This window comes from Carassius carassius, chromosome 40 (genome assembly GCF_963082965.1).
Source record: "Carassius carassius chromosome 40, fCarCar2.1, whole genome shotgun sequence".
NCBI lineage: Eukaryota > Metazoa > Chordata > Actinopteri > Cypriniformes > Cyprinidae > Carassius > Carassius carassius.
The window spans coordinates 830,001-843,190 of NC_081794.1; the positions used below are offsets into that span (position 1 = coordinate 830,001).

The 13,190-nt window shown below is 39.0% G+C and overlaps 1 protein-coding gene across 1 annotated transcript in view; it reads right to left on the bottom strand.

Annotated features, from left to right (window-relative positions):
- Positions 1–13,190, bottom strand: part of LOC132121912 (anthrax toxin receptor 1-like) — a 28,566-nt gene that overhangs the window by 5,610 nt on the left and 9,766 nt on the right. Inside the window, exons 9-17 of the mRNA XM_059531648.1 lie at positions 13,085–13,145; positions 12,266–12,364; positions 11,717–11,786; positions 10,591–10,669; positions 7,303–7,398; positions 7,015–7,053; positions 2,327–2,425; positions 305–472; positions 138–218 (exon numbers count right to left, since the gene is read on the bottom strand). Coding sequence (XP_059387631.1) covers positions 138–218; positions 305–472; positions 2,327–2,425; positions 7,015–7,053; positions 7,303–7,398; positions 10,591–10,669; positions 11,717–11,786; positions 12,266–12,364; positions 13,085–13,145 — 792 coding nt within the window. The remainder of the gene's footprint in view (positions 1–137; positions 219–304; positions 473–2,326; positions 2,426–7,014; positions 7,054–7,302; positions 7,399–10,590; positions 10,670–11,716; positions 11,787–12,265; positions 12,365–13,084; positions 13,146–13,190) is intronic.

Consider the following 13,190-nt stretch of genomic DNA (forward strand, 5'->3'; position numbering starts at 1 on the left):
GTCAAAAAGTCCATAGGACATTGATTTAAGAGGTTAGGGTCAGACTGTTTGTTGTTGGAGGAGTTAGTTTGACTTCATACGTCTGGATGAAAGATAATGCTAAGCCAGTAAGACTCTTTGATCATCTAGACACTCACATGATCTCCCGGCTGTGGCCTCATAAGTGAAACTTGATCATATCCACGTCTGAAAAGAGCCAGGATCGCGTCGAGTTTACCCTGAACAGGAGACAATAACACTTACAATGTGCTTTGAACACCAGCAGCTTCAGCAAACAATAATGACAGTGACAAAGCTTCTTTACCCTAATGGGAGAATACCACTTCCTGTCTTGAGCTCGCTTCCTGTTGTCTGGTTTCTTGGGCTTGGGTTCAAAGGGTTCGAACTCATGCTCAGGCATCTTTACGACAGCGTTTTTGGGTTTTTCCAGCTTGGCTCCCTCCTCCGTAGAGCCCTTGCCTCCCCAACGAACCTGGACCAGAGGCAAAACATCAGACCAGATCTTATCTTCCAAAACCTTTTACTGATCTTCAGCAAATGCAAAAAGCATGCCTTTCAGTTTTCAGTTTCTTTCTAAGATGTTTTGATTTTCACTTCTCAGAGACTTCTAGCAACTTAAAATTACTTTTTTTAAATTATAAATCAGAGTGAAATCTGGCTGTGTGTGTGTGTGTGTGTTTATTTATATGTACAGTATGTATTTTTTAAAATAAAAAATATGCAAAAAATGCAGCAAAAACATTGTAATATTAATAAGAAGAACCATTACTAAAGGGTTAGTTCACCCAAATATTAAAATTATGTAATTAATAACCCACCCTCATGTCGTTCCAAACCCGTGAGACCTCCGTTTATCTTCTGAACACAGTTTAAGATATTTTAGATTTAGTCCGAGAGCTCTCAGTCCCTCCATTGAAGCTGTGTGTACGGTCTACTGTCCATGTCCAGAAAGGTCAGAAAAACATCATCAAAGTAGTCCATGTGACATCAGAGGGTCCGTTAGAATATTTTGAAGCATCGAAAATACATTTTGGTCCAAAAATAGCAAAAACTACGACTTTATTCAGCATTGTCTTCTCTTCCGTGTCTGTTGTGAGAGAGTTCAAAACAAAGCAGTTTGTGATATCCGGTTCACGAACGAATCACTCGATGTAACCGGATCTTTTTAAACCAGTTCACCAAATCGAACTGAATCGTTTTAAACGGTTCGCGTCTCCAATACGCATTAATCCACAAATGACTTAAGCTGTTAACTTGTTTAATGTGGCTGACACTCCCTCTGAGTTAAAATAAAATTAGTAAAAAATAGTTCAAATATAACGAGTCAATCGTTTGTTCATTATCTGGCTCGGCTCGGTGTTCATCTTCAGTTCTCTCTTCACAGCAGTTCAGTCAGTGTACTGTTTGAGTAAATGAGTTACTCCGGGATATTGGTTTGTTTTAACTCAGAGGGAGTGTCAGCCACATTAAACAAGTTAACAGCTTAAGTCATTTGTGGATTAATGCGTATTGGAGACGCGAACCGTTTAAAACGTTTCAGTTCGATTTGGTGAACTGGTTTAAAAAGATCCGGTTACATCGAATGATTCGTTCGTGAACTGGATATCACAAACTGCTTTGTTTTGAACTCTCTCTCACAACAGACACGGAAGAGAAGACAATGCTGAATAAAGTCGTACTTTTTGCTATTTTTGGACCAAAATGTATTTTCGATGCTTCAAAATATTCTAACTGACCCTCTGATGTCACATGGACTACTTTGATGATGTTTTTCTTACCTTTCTGGACATGGACAGTAGACCGTACACACAGCTTCAATGGAGGGACTGAGAGCTCTCGGACTAAATCTAAAATATCTTAAACTGTGTTCAGAAGATAAACGGAGGTCTCACGGGTTTGGAACGACATGAGGGTGAGTTATTAATGACATAATTTTAATATTTGGGTGAACTAACCCTTTAATAATTGAGCACCAATAATAATCAATAAAAACTTAGAACTGAGATTTCTAAAGGATCATGTGACACTGAAGACTGGAGTAATGATGCTGAAAATAAAGATTTGACCACAGAAATAAATTACAGTTTAACAGAGATTTGCACAGAAAACTGCTATTTTAAATTGTAATAATATTTCAAAATTTTACTGTATTTTTCAATAAATCCAGCCCTGAGCAGAATAGACTTCTTGTATATAATCACTACAAGACAATTATTTTTCAACAGCTACATCTTATCTAGTGAAGTTCAGAGAGTGTTATGAATTATTTCAATAATCACACGACACATTTTTCTAGGATTGCATCTCCTTTTTTGAGGAGTCCCACCTCCATTCGTTTAATTCCTCCCACTCCTCGACCGCCGTAATACGAGGCGTCCACCGTGGGCCATTTCTTCTTTGGCATCCCGTCCTCATCATCTGACTCCTAAAGACCAAAAACATCTTACATCATTTGCAGAAGCACGAGAGGCATGAAACATCTGCAAGCGCTTCTTTGACATGTTGATGTTGTTACTCAAAATCATCTGATGGTTTTCATTAAAGTCTCTTTATGCATCTCACACTAAGAAAATTCTGTTCTTTCTTAATCTGCTGTGGTTTAGATGTTGACATGGGCTTTGTTATTGAATACAGACGACGAGATATCTGATCTGATCTGAAACTGTACCTTTTCGAGCAACATGCTTCTCATTATTTATTGTAGTTAAACTACAATCACACTTACTGTAAGTTAATAACAAAAATAACATGCCTGACCTCACTAAGTAGTGTACATACTACTGAACTAGGGAGAGGATTGAGACACAGAAGACTGAAGACTTATTAAAACAAATACATCACACTTCTTATCTCTGTGACCCGGCGGCTCAGTGGTGGTACAGGAGCTCTGGAGACGGGGCTTGATGTCTCCTTCAGGTAACGAGGGTTACCATATGTAACCGAGACGCTCCCTTTCAGTTGGTCACTCTCAACAAGTAAGACTGGATAACACTGGGAAAAAATACCCGCTCCACTTGGAACAAGGAAGCTGCGGAAGCTTCTGGAGGAGGCTTCGGAAGCAATTGCACATATGAGCGATCGTTAGGTGCATATGGAAGATTGGAGGTGATTGTAGCCCCCTTAGAACTGGCAGAAGTCTGCCATGGAAACACAGGCTCTGAGGTTATACCGTGGACTTTATACATATGGTATCCACTTAGGTCTCTACATATGGAACCTGTAGAGTTGTAGTCAAGTACAGCTTTGTCGAGTCCAAGTCAAGTCCAAGTCCAGGACTAGTCGAGACAGAGTCAAGACCGAGTCCAAAAGTTTCGGGTCCAAGTCAAGGCCGAGTCCAAATGAGAGAAAAAAGGGTCCTCTTCAAGACCACATACTTAACTACTGATAATGTATGTGATGCGAGAGACAGCATATCTCCTATTCTAAGAAAATGATTTTACATTATTATTTGTAATGATCAAAAAACATGTGCAAAGTAACAACTCTGTAGGACAGGGGTCTCCAAACTAGATCCTGGATGGCCAATATCCTGAAAAGTTTAGCTCCAACTGGCCTTAACACACCTGGAAGATTAGTGTGTCTAGTAAGAGCTTGATTAGCTGGTTCAAGTGTGTATAATTAAGGTTGAAGCTAACAGGGGCATTACAAAAGATCCCGGGCCCTATGCATAGGCAGTCCTGATGGGCCCCCATGCCCCCCACCCATGAAAATATCCAGGTAAAAGAATATATATTTCAGATTCATACTTTTCAAGGGCCCTCTCTTCCTTCGGGGCCCTGGTAATGAGTACTGGTTTTACCCCGAGTCCGACCCTGGGAGGGACACTGGCCCTCTAGAACAGAGTTTGGAGCTGAATGTTCAAATTATTTTTATGTACTTTATTTTCATTTTATTTACTTAATAATGCTGCTTTTGCTGACATTATGTCTGTGGTCAAAAATTTATATGACTGATGCCTTGGCACAGTGCACACACACATGCAAAGCTCGGGATATGACAAATACACGCGGTTAAGGCTAGAAGGGATACGTTTGGCTCTACTGGGCATGCGCACATAAATACAGCGAAATGTTTGTCATACTGTACTAGTGCTTGCATAGACTACTCGGTGCTGTCGGAAACAATCAACTACTCCAGCATGCATTAACCATAATGCATACAAAGTGCAAGTACGACGTGAATTTTAGAATTACAATATTGTGCGGAGCTGTTACTATATGACCTTATCTATGTTGCATGTAAAATATGTAATGTAATAATTAGGGTTGTGCCTGAAGCCAAATTCCTTATTCGGAATGGCAAGAATAATGGCTTAAAATACAAATAATGGACAAGGAATAATTCTGCCTGAATACTCGGCTGAAGCTGACACAGTCTGGTGTTTGCTAGATAACAGGTGAGCCAGGGGATCAGCGCCAGAAGTGAATGAATGTAAACTTTATGAGTGAAAAGAGCGTAAATCAAACACCGCATTGTTGTCACCTCTCTGTGCATCTCTCAGAAATCAGAGCGTTGCAAGAGTAATTTTACCTATAATAATACATCATACACATTATAGTATTTGGATATATTTAAAAGACAATGATTTAAAGCTTAGGCTACGATATGATACGAATGAATGGAATAAGTCACCAATCACCAATCAAACAGCCGCGTTGTGCGTCAGTTTCTCAAAAACCAAATCAGTTCACTCTCAAGAGTAGGTTAATAATCAGCTTAGATATGGATACATTGTCTACTTGTCCTACATGTTTGCATCTTTACCTTTTGCTGGTTTGCGCGGCACACACACATCTGTTTAGTGAAGTTCATTAACATTAAGACTCGCTTAAAGTGTTCTGCGTAATGAAAATGTGCGCATTGAATGGATTCAGTCGTGTTCAAATGATCACTAAACGTTTGTCATGACATCTCTCTGCTTGCATGATAAATATTATTTTAGAAATTAATAATTATTTTAGTTTAACACGAAATACTTGTTCAGTGATAACTATGAAAAAAAAATATCATAACGGTATAAATATCATAAAAAGTCATAACGGTCTTATCAAGTAACTGTACGATGTTGTATCCGAATGCAGATACGAAAAATGTTGTAATTGTTACAAATACTGGCTGTTACATGATCATTTAAATATGTCATAATTATAAAGTTTTTAAAATTTACATATGTAATTGTTGCATAAGGCTATACATTAATAAGCGTTTATTGATAAAATATTTAATGTGTTTTCATTTACAATAGCATGAACCACGAGTAGTCGAGTAACTCAAGCATTTTTTATTAAAAAAATAGACTAGTAGAAATCAGTAGTCTTGCAACCCCTATACTGTACAACAATAATTTGTATTTCATTATTGTAAAGGGTACGTTTAAGGCTATCTAGGTGTAGACGTAAATAAAACACAATCTAACAGGTAGAAAATTCAATTAGAAACATCTAAACTTTTCAGGTCGCTGTAAGTGCACCGCTGGTCATGCACATCCTTTCCCGGAACAATACTGAAAGCTAAGATGGAGAAACAGATGATCATAGCTGTACAAGGATAGCCATTTTTTAAATGAATCTATTAGCAGAGCTACCACAAGGGATTTTTAGTGCTGGAAATCCATTTATTCTTTGCTCAAACTTCTGCGTCTTCATGGAGAGTGGGTCATGGTTGCCTAGCAACAGCAGACGCCACTGGAGCCCAAGCGCAGATTACAGAGTGCTTTGGAAATAAGGAGAGCAGCGCGCCTAGCGTTTTCCACACGTTTTCAGTCACGACATCATGCAAATGTGGTTTTGTTTTGAAGGAGACATTTTTTTATTTTATTTTTTTGCTGGACTCAATCGAGACCAACTAGAAGACTTGGCGTGTACAATGGCCAAGTCCGAGACGAGTCTGGGTGCAAATGCAAGACCGGACTCGAGAACTACAGCCCTAGGAACCTGGCCCTCGACCGGTTCTCCATGTCTGGCTGCCGAGGGGATGGAGGAACTCAACAGGGTCTACTGTATGGACTCTCTGGAGCAGTTATAGCAAGCCAATCCGAAGCCGGGGCTACTAAGTGCTTCTATCTGTTTGAAGTGAGAACACACAAGGATACCGCCTCCACACGAAGGCTATAGAATCTAGCGAACATGTTAGGGGTTGCCAAGCCCGCAGCTCTACGGATATCTGCTAGCGAGGCGCCACGAGCCAGCGCCCAGGATGATGAAACACTTCTAGTTGAGTGAGCTTGCAACCTGAAAGGGCAGGGCACATCTTGTGCCTGATAAGCCAGGGTGTTATCTTCCACAATCCAGTGGGCCATCCTTTGCTTGGAGATGGCATTCCCCTTCTGCTGGCCTCCGTGACAGACAAAGAGCTGGTCTGAGGTCCTGAAGCTTTGTGTCCAGTGTCCGGGACAGAGCAAAACTAGGGCTGGGTCTGCCTCCTCCGGGGCCAGCGCCTGCAGGCTCACCACCTGATCCCTGAAGGGAGTAGTGGGAAACTTGGGCACTAAGCTGGGCCGGGGCCTCAGGGTTACTTGGGAGACAGCAGGCACAAACTCTAGTCACGAATCCTCGACCGAAAATGCGTGCCGGTTCCCTATCCTCTTGATGGAGGCCAGCGGAAGCAGGAGCAGAGTTTTTATTGACAGAAACTTCAGCACAACTGCCTGCAAAAGCTCAAATGGGCCATGAGTCAAGTCCAAAGAGATAGGGGGGGGGCTGTGGAGGATTTAGCCTTCTCATCCCTAAGGAACCTGATGATCAGGTCATGCTTCTCCAGCGACTTTCCTTCTACCGGGTCGTGGTTAGACGTGATTGCAGCGATATAGACTTTGAGGGTGGAGGAAGACAGCCTTCGCCTCACTGGGGGAAATGCATATTTGTGAAGGCCCCGCCGCCAGCTGTGTGCTCTGTGATCTCAGCTCAGTCAATCTCTCTCACCACTGCTATGGTCTACTAGAGACCCATAAATATTTATCAACGTGCTCTATCTGTGATATTTAATGCTTTAGTAGCAGATAAAGCTGTAACTTACTGGCTCTGGAGGTGGAGGAGGTGGAGGTTCTTTGATCACCTGTGGAAAGATGTGTCAAATAATCACATAACCACATACACAAGTCAGATTATACACATAAAACAGAACAGCATGTTTAATCATGACCTCGATTGAGACAAATTGACCAATTTTCCATCTTAAATCACTCAACTTTATTCTTTACCACAAATCCATAGGCCTTTGGCTCCCAGATTAACACAGTACTGGAAGATGTGTTGTGAGAACATAGGAAGACTAATGTTTATGGTAAATGAGGCGATGACTTACTACAGTGCAGCAAAGCGGCCAGAACCACCACATAAACAGCAGAGCCAGCAATAGAAATAGCACCAGCAGGGTGATCAGGAGGATGGTGCCATCAAACTGCAGAGAAAAACAAAGAGAAACAGAGAAGACAGAGAATTGGCACAATTATTATGATTCACGGATAAAAGTATTGCCATATTGTAATATGACCTTCAGTTTAATTACTATTTAAACTAACTATTTAACTTTCAATATATTGACAATAGCGAAGATGAGATTAAAAATATGCATTTATGAATAATAATTAAATTATTTTAATTTATAGCATGGAAGAAAAGTATAGCCATGCAATATAGTTATATTTCTTGTTTATTTTAATACATTTATTTGTTTGACATACTGTATGTTATGTAATATGTTTTATTTTTATATTTAACAAATAATTTGTGTCAGTAAAATGTCAAATTAATGAATATGACATGATGATAATGTCAAATATTGTGAGAAATTATGTAATTTTTGTCAGTAAAACTTAAAATGGTATAAAACCAATGAATATACAATGTTTAAATATTATAAAATAACTAATATTTGTCAGTAAAATGCTGTAAATTGCTAACTATGACATCAAACAATGTTTAAATATTATTAAAATATTATGCCAGTTTTTACAATAAAATAAAAAAAAATACATCTAAATCTAAATTCCAAAGTGAACAAAAATGACCTGACAAAATAACGTTTAAAATTGTTTACAATAATTTTTTGTCTTTAAAATGTAAAATGGTGTAAAATGAATGACTTGGTCATTTTCATCCAAAGACAAGCTATGACCACCAAAAACTGTGTAACCTCATTGTTAGAAAGTAAGTCATGGGAAAAGAACGGGAAGCACACAGTGCATTTGTAAAGTATTTGGAGAAGAAATGCTTAATAAAAGTGGCTCTGTGGTCGTGGCCTGAAGCCAGAGATGGGATCGTTCAGGGGCTTTGTCTGTGGTTTGGCCCTTGATGTGTATGTGTGTGTGTTTCTGGGGGGGAGGGGTTCGTGAAGAGAAAATGATGATAGGGGTTGACCTGAACGTGAGGAGAGGAGAATGCAAAGAAAAAAAGGGGTTACGAACTAAAGACCACACACAAACTCTCCAATGATTTATAATGTAGCAAATATAATAGTTATATTTAGTTATAGCAACTACTTTGATTTAATGAAAGTAATTAAAGCATGACACCTAAATACATTCTAAGGCAAATAAATGTATGTGTGGAAATATGAGACGGTCCTAAATTCTGATTATTGGATGAGAGGGTTCAAAAGAACTGTCTTCTGAGTATTACTACTAATATTATTAAATTAAACTACTATTTAAACTATTACTATAGTAATACACACACACACACACACACACACACACACACGTTTACATATATATTAGAACAGGACAATGATTTTTTTTTTTTCGTGATTAATCGCATTATTGTCTGCAATTAATCGCAATTAATTGCATTGTTATGCACAAAACTAATAACTCAACTTATAACATTAATGTAATTCAATTAAATATAAAACAAGCTATTTGTCACTGCCAGGACATTAACATTTCATAGAAAATATTTTATAGTTTGTTATAGTCCAGAGTCCAGAGCCTTGATCATAACATCATAACAGGCATCTTCATATTAGAGACCTGTACAGTCGCGGGACCCATCGCAACAGAACGTGGCGCAGGCCAACACTTGATGTGTGTAAAAATTAGTGTGTGCGGGATGCAGGAGAATAATTAGGGTGTGCTCACACCAGGCAATCTTAAAAGTGCCAGAGCGCGTTTGACCCCCAAAGTCTGGCTCGTTTGACAAGTGAGATAGTTCCATTTAGCAGTCCTGGCTCGGTTGGAAGAGGTGGGCAAGAGCACGGTTCAGTTATATATAGATCAGTGAGTGTGAGCGCTAACCGCGCCGGAGTGCAGATCTTCTGATACATGCTGCATGATTGCGTGAATATTTCTGTGCGGCAAAAGTGATAGATTGTGAAAGGGACATGTGTTACTGCATCCCACACGACTCAAAATAATAAACCACAAAGTTAACAAAACAAACGTTTCTCTGCTGTCTTCACGTGCTATTGGAAATTTCCTATTTCCAACTTATAAAGTAATGATTACGAGCTCATTGCATTCTTTTCTGTTATAGTTAATCAATAACACAAAATAAGTCTCAAAGTCTCAAAATAACCCTCTAGACCCAGTCCCTTCACACCTTCTCCAAACAATCTCTCCTACACTTTTAAAAGCACTCACACACGTCATCAACACATCTCTCGTCACATGCACCTTCCCCACAGCATTCAAGCAGACTCGGGTAACCCACGACTTAGTGGGTTCACCATCCAGCTAGGTTCTTCTACAATTACCCCATCAACTTCGGTCAGAAATCTTGGTGTAATCTTTGATGACCAGCTGACCTTCAAAGACAACATTGCAAAGACTGCTTGATCTTTCAGGTTTGCGCTGCACAACATTAGAAAGATCAGACCTTTTCTAACGGAGCATGCTGCACAACTTCTTGTCCAGGCCCTTGTCATTTCTAGTCTGGACTACTGCAATGCTCTTCTGGCTGGACTTCCATCAAGCACAATCAAACATCTACAAATGACTCAGAATGCAGCGGTACGACAGGTCAACAATGAACCCAGAAGAGCCCATGTTACTCCTCTCTTTATCTCCTTGCATTGGCTTCCGGTAGCAGCTCCCATCAAGTTCAAGACATTGATGCTTGCATACAGAACAGCCACAGGCTCAGCACCTCTCTACTTCCACTCACTATAACGAATCTACATCCCCTCCAGAAGTCTGAGATCCACTAGTGAGCGACGCCTCGTGGTACCATTACAGAGAGGCTCAAAATCACTTTCCAGAACATTCTCCTTCACTGTTCCTGGCTGGTGGAATGATCTTCCCAACCCGATCCGGAATGCTGAATCCCTGGCAATTTTCAAGCGACAGCTGAAAACTCAGCTCTTTCGACGCTACCTGACTTCATCGATAAAAATAAACTTCTCTTTCTAGATTGTACTTATTTGAACAATGTCTAAAACTTTTTATTATGAGCACTTCCTGTGTCTATTTGCCTCTTTAAAAAGAATGGCTTTATAAATTCCCTTAATTGTGAGTTGCTTCTGATAAAAGCATCTGCAAAATGACTAAATGTAAATGTAGATATGCAGGATGTAAAATGAATTCTCAAATCTCAAAATGAAGGATATATGTTGTAGCTTTGCTGGATGTGATGCTGTGTTTGTATTCAGACTTACACACTCCGTTGTAGTGATGTGAACGGAGCTGGTGATGAACGACAGACCCTCGTTCATGCTGACTTGCAGGTACACCACCCTAAAGTGCAAAGAACAAACATCAGTTTTCATACCCATATTTGTCACTTTGAATTCAGTAACATTGCAGAGCAGGATCCAAAAAATCTGAAAACCAGACCAACAGGATTCAGAGAGACACGAGTGCCAAAACAACCCCACTACAGTTCTCTTATATTTTTTACACAAAGATGTTTAGCAGACCATAACTGGCAGCAACACAGAGCTCTGCAGGGTGCTGGTTAACTTATGTTGAAGTCAGCTGTCTAGTGTCTAAAACATTTGATAAAAACAGCTTTCCAAATGCTAAGCATTCCTGCTGAGGTTCATCTCCATACACACAGAGGCCAAGTCTGCATTTCTGACAGATAAGACCACTTTCTCTGATGGAGAGCATCTACTTCAGATTAGCTACACATTCCTCTGTGCAAAAACATAATGGATGTTTCGCCACATAATCATTTCTGGGTGGAAAAGTCAAGTTTGTGGTGTTTTTTTTGCCTCTGTTCATGTACATGGTGAGCACATCTGAGTACACTTTCACACCAAACAAACACTGATGGACTCAGTCTGCACTGAAAGCTAAAAATACATGTTTTTATTAGAACAAAAAAAAGCATTCTAAATTCTGATCGGAAGAATTGTTTTTTATGATTATTATTAAAATGTTGAACTACGAATTAAACCATTTTTCTTAAAAAATACTTTATAAGAAACAGTTCTGCATTTAATTTGCTTAATCACTGTTGAATGGAAAGCAGAAGTGGGGGCGAAAATATGGATCCTTGAGAGTTTATGGGTGCAGTAAAGGGAAAGAATGAAATAATGGATAGGGAACAAAGAAAGAGTGGGTGTGATGAACACAATGATGTCTGAAGAACTATCTGCTTTTAATGGCTCCTCAGAGCCGCTGACATCATGTAAAGCTTTGATTCTTCAGCTTTGACAGGAAAAAGAAAAGAAAGCCATGAACCTCCTGGATCGAGAGCATGACCTGCGCAGGAAGTGGAATGTGACCTTTTACAGGAATCATAAACACAGCCTAATGCATGGCAGACCTCACACTTACTTTCCAACTTCATCTATAACCGGTGCGGGGCACAGCAAGAACGTGTCTTCGACGCTCGCAGGCTTCTCATCTGTAAACAGAGGAATATAATCTAGTGCTGTCAAATGATTAATCGCGATTAATCGCATCCAAAGTTAAAGATTTGTTTACATCATGTGTGTGTACTTACGTATATATAAACTCACATACATGCAGCATGTGTTTTGAAAATATTTACATGCATTAACATGTATATATTTATATTCATAAAAAGATATAGGTGGTTCTCAAACTTTATACCAAGTACCAAGTACTTGACTTGACGTCAGAAAATATTGTACTGTGTATAAAAAGGTTTAAGTCTATTCCCAGACTAAAATGTAAGTATATACATGCATGTGCGTGTATTTATGTATACATAATAAATATCATAGTACACACACATACACTACATAAACAAAAACTTTTATTTGGATGTGATTAATCACGATTAATCGTTTGACAGCACTAAACTGTTCAGCGTTCAGTGAAGCAGATGAATGCTGGTTTTTCCCTCTGAGAGCCACTCACTCAGCGTGACTGTGTCGTTGATTTTGAAGCTGCACAGGACCTGGTCGATGTTTCTGGCGTGTCGAAACCCGTTCCCTCTCACCACCACTTGAAATGACTCTGAAACACAGATTCCAACAGACGCTGCTCAAAAACGCTGATACATGACGTCATCTGCCTCAGAAACATCAACTCTATTTTCAGCACATGGGTCAATGTCTTCCTGCTGAAATCATCAGAGCTCAAGGAATGCTGGGTAATATAAAACCACAATGATATAAGTGTCCTCTCGGGGGAATTCGTCTCACAGACTCGTGTTCAACAAAGGATTTTTCCCTATGATTATTTTATGTTAACTTCTTTATTTCTATTTGAGTAATTATACATCTGATGATGTGCGATGCTATGGTTTCAATGGAAATCTAATCCAAAAGAGTGACGTTTTGGAAATGGAAGTTAAATGAATCATAAAGTGTTACAGACTTACTGAGTTAAAAAGATTTATGGCACATGCATAATCCACAGAGAGACATGTATATGAACAAAAATACATATTTCCTACAGCAGAACTTCATAATGAGGGTTTATGTACAAAATAATGAAAGGTGGAATGACCATAGCGTTTATATATATATATATATATATATATATATATATATATATATATATATACATTAGTCAGCTTTTAAAGTGGATCAAATCCTTTTCATCCTAAAACCAAAATGAGTTTTTTGATTCACTTAAATTGTTGCCTACTGTTTATATATATATATATATATATATATATATATGTGTGTGTATGTGTGTGTGTGTGTGTGTGTAATTTATTTATTTTCATACCTCCTGCACAAACACTGGATGGCTCTGCTGCCAAGATCTCGATGCAGGATTTTTTGATTATCTAAAAACAGAAAATATTGAATTCATATCTTTCATTCAAATTCAA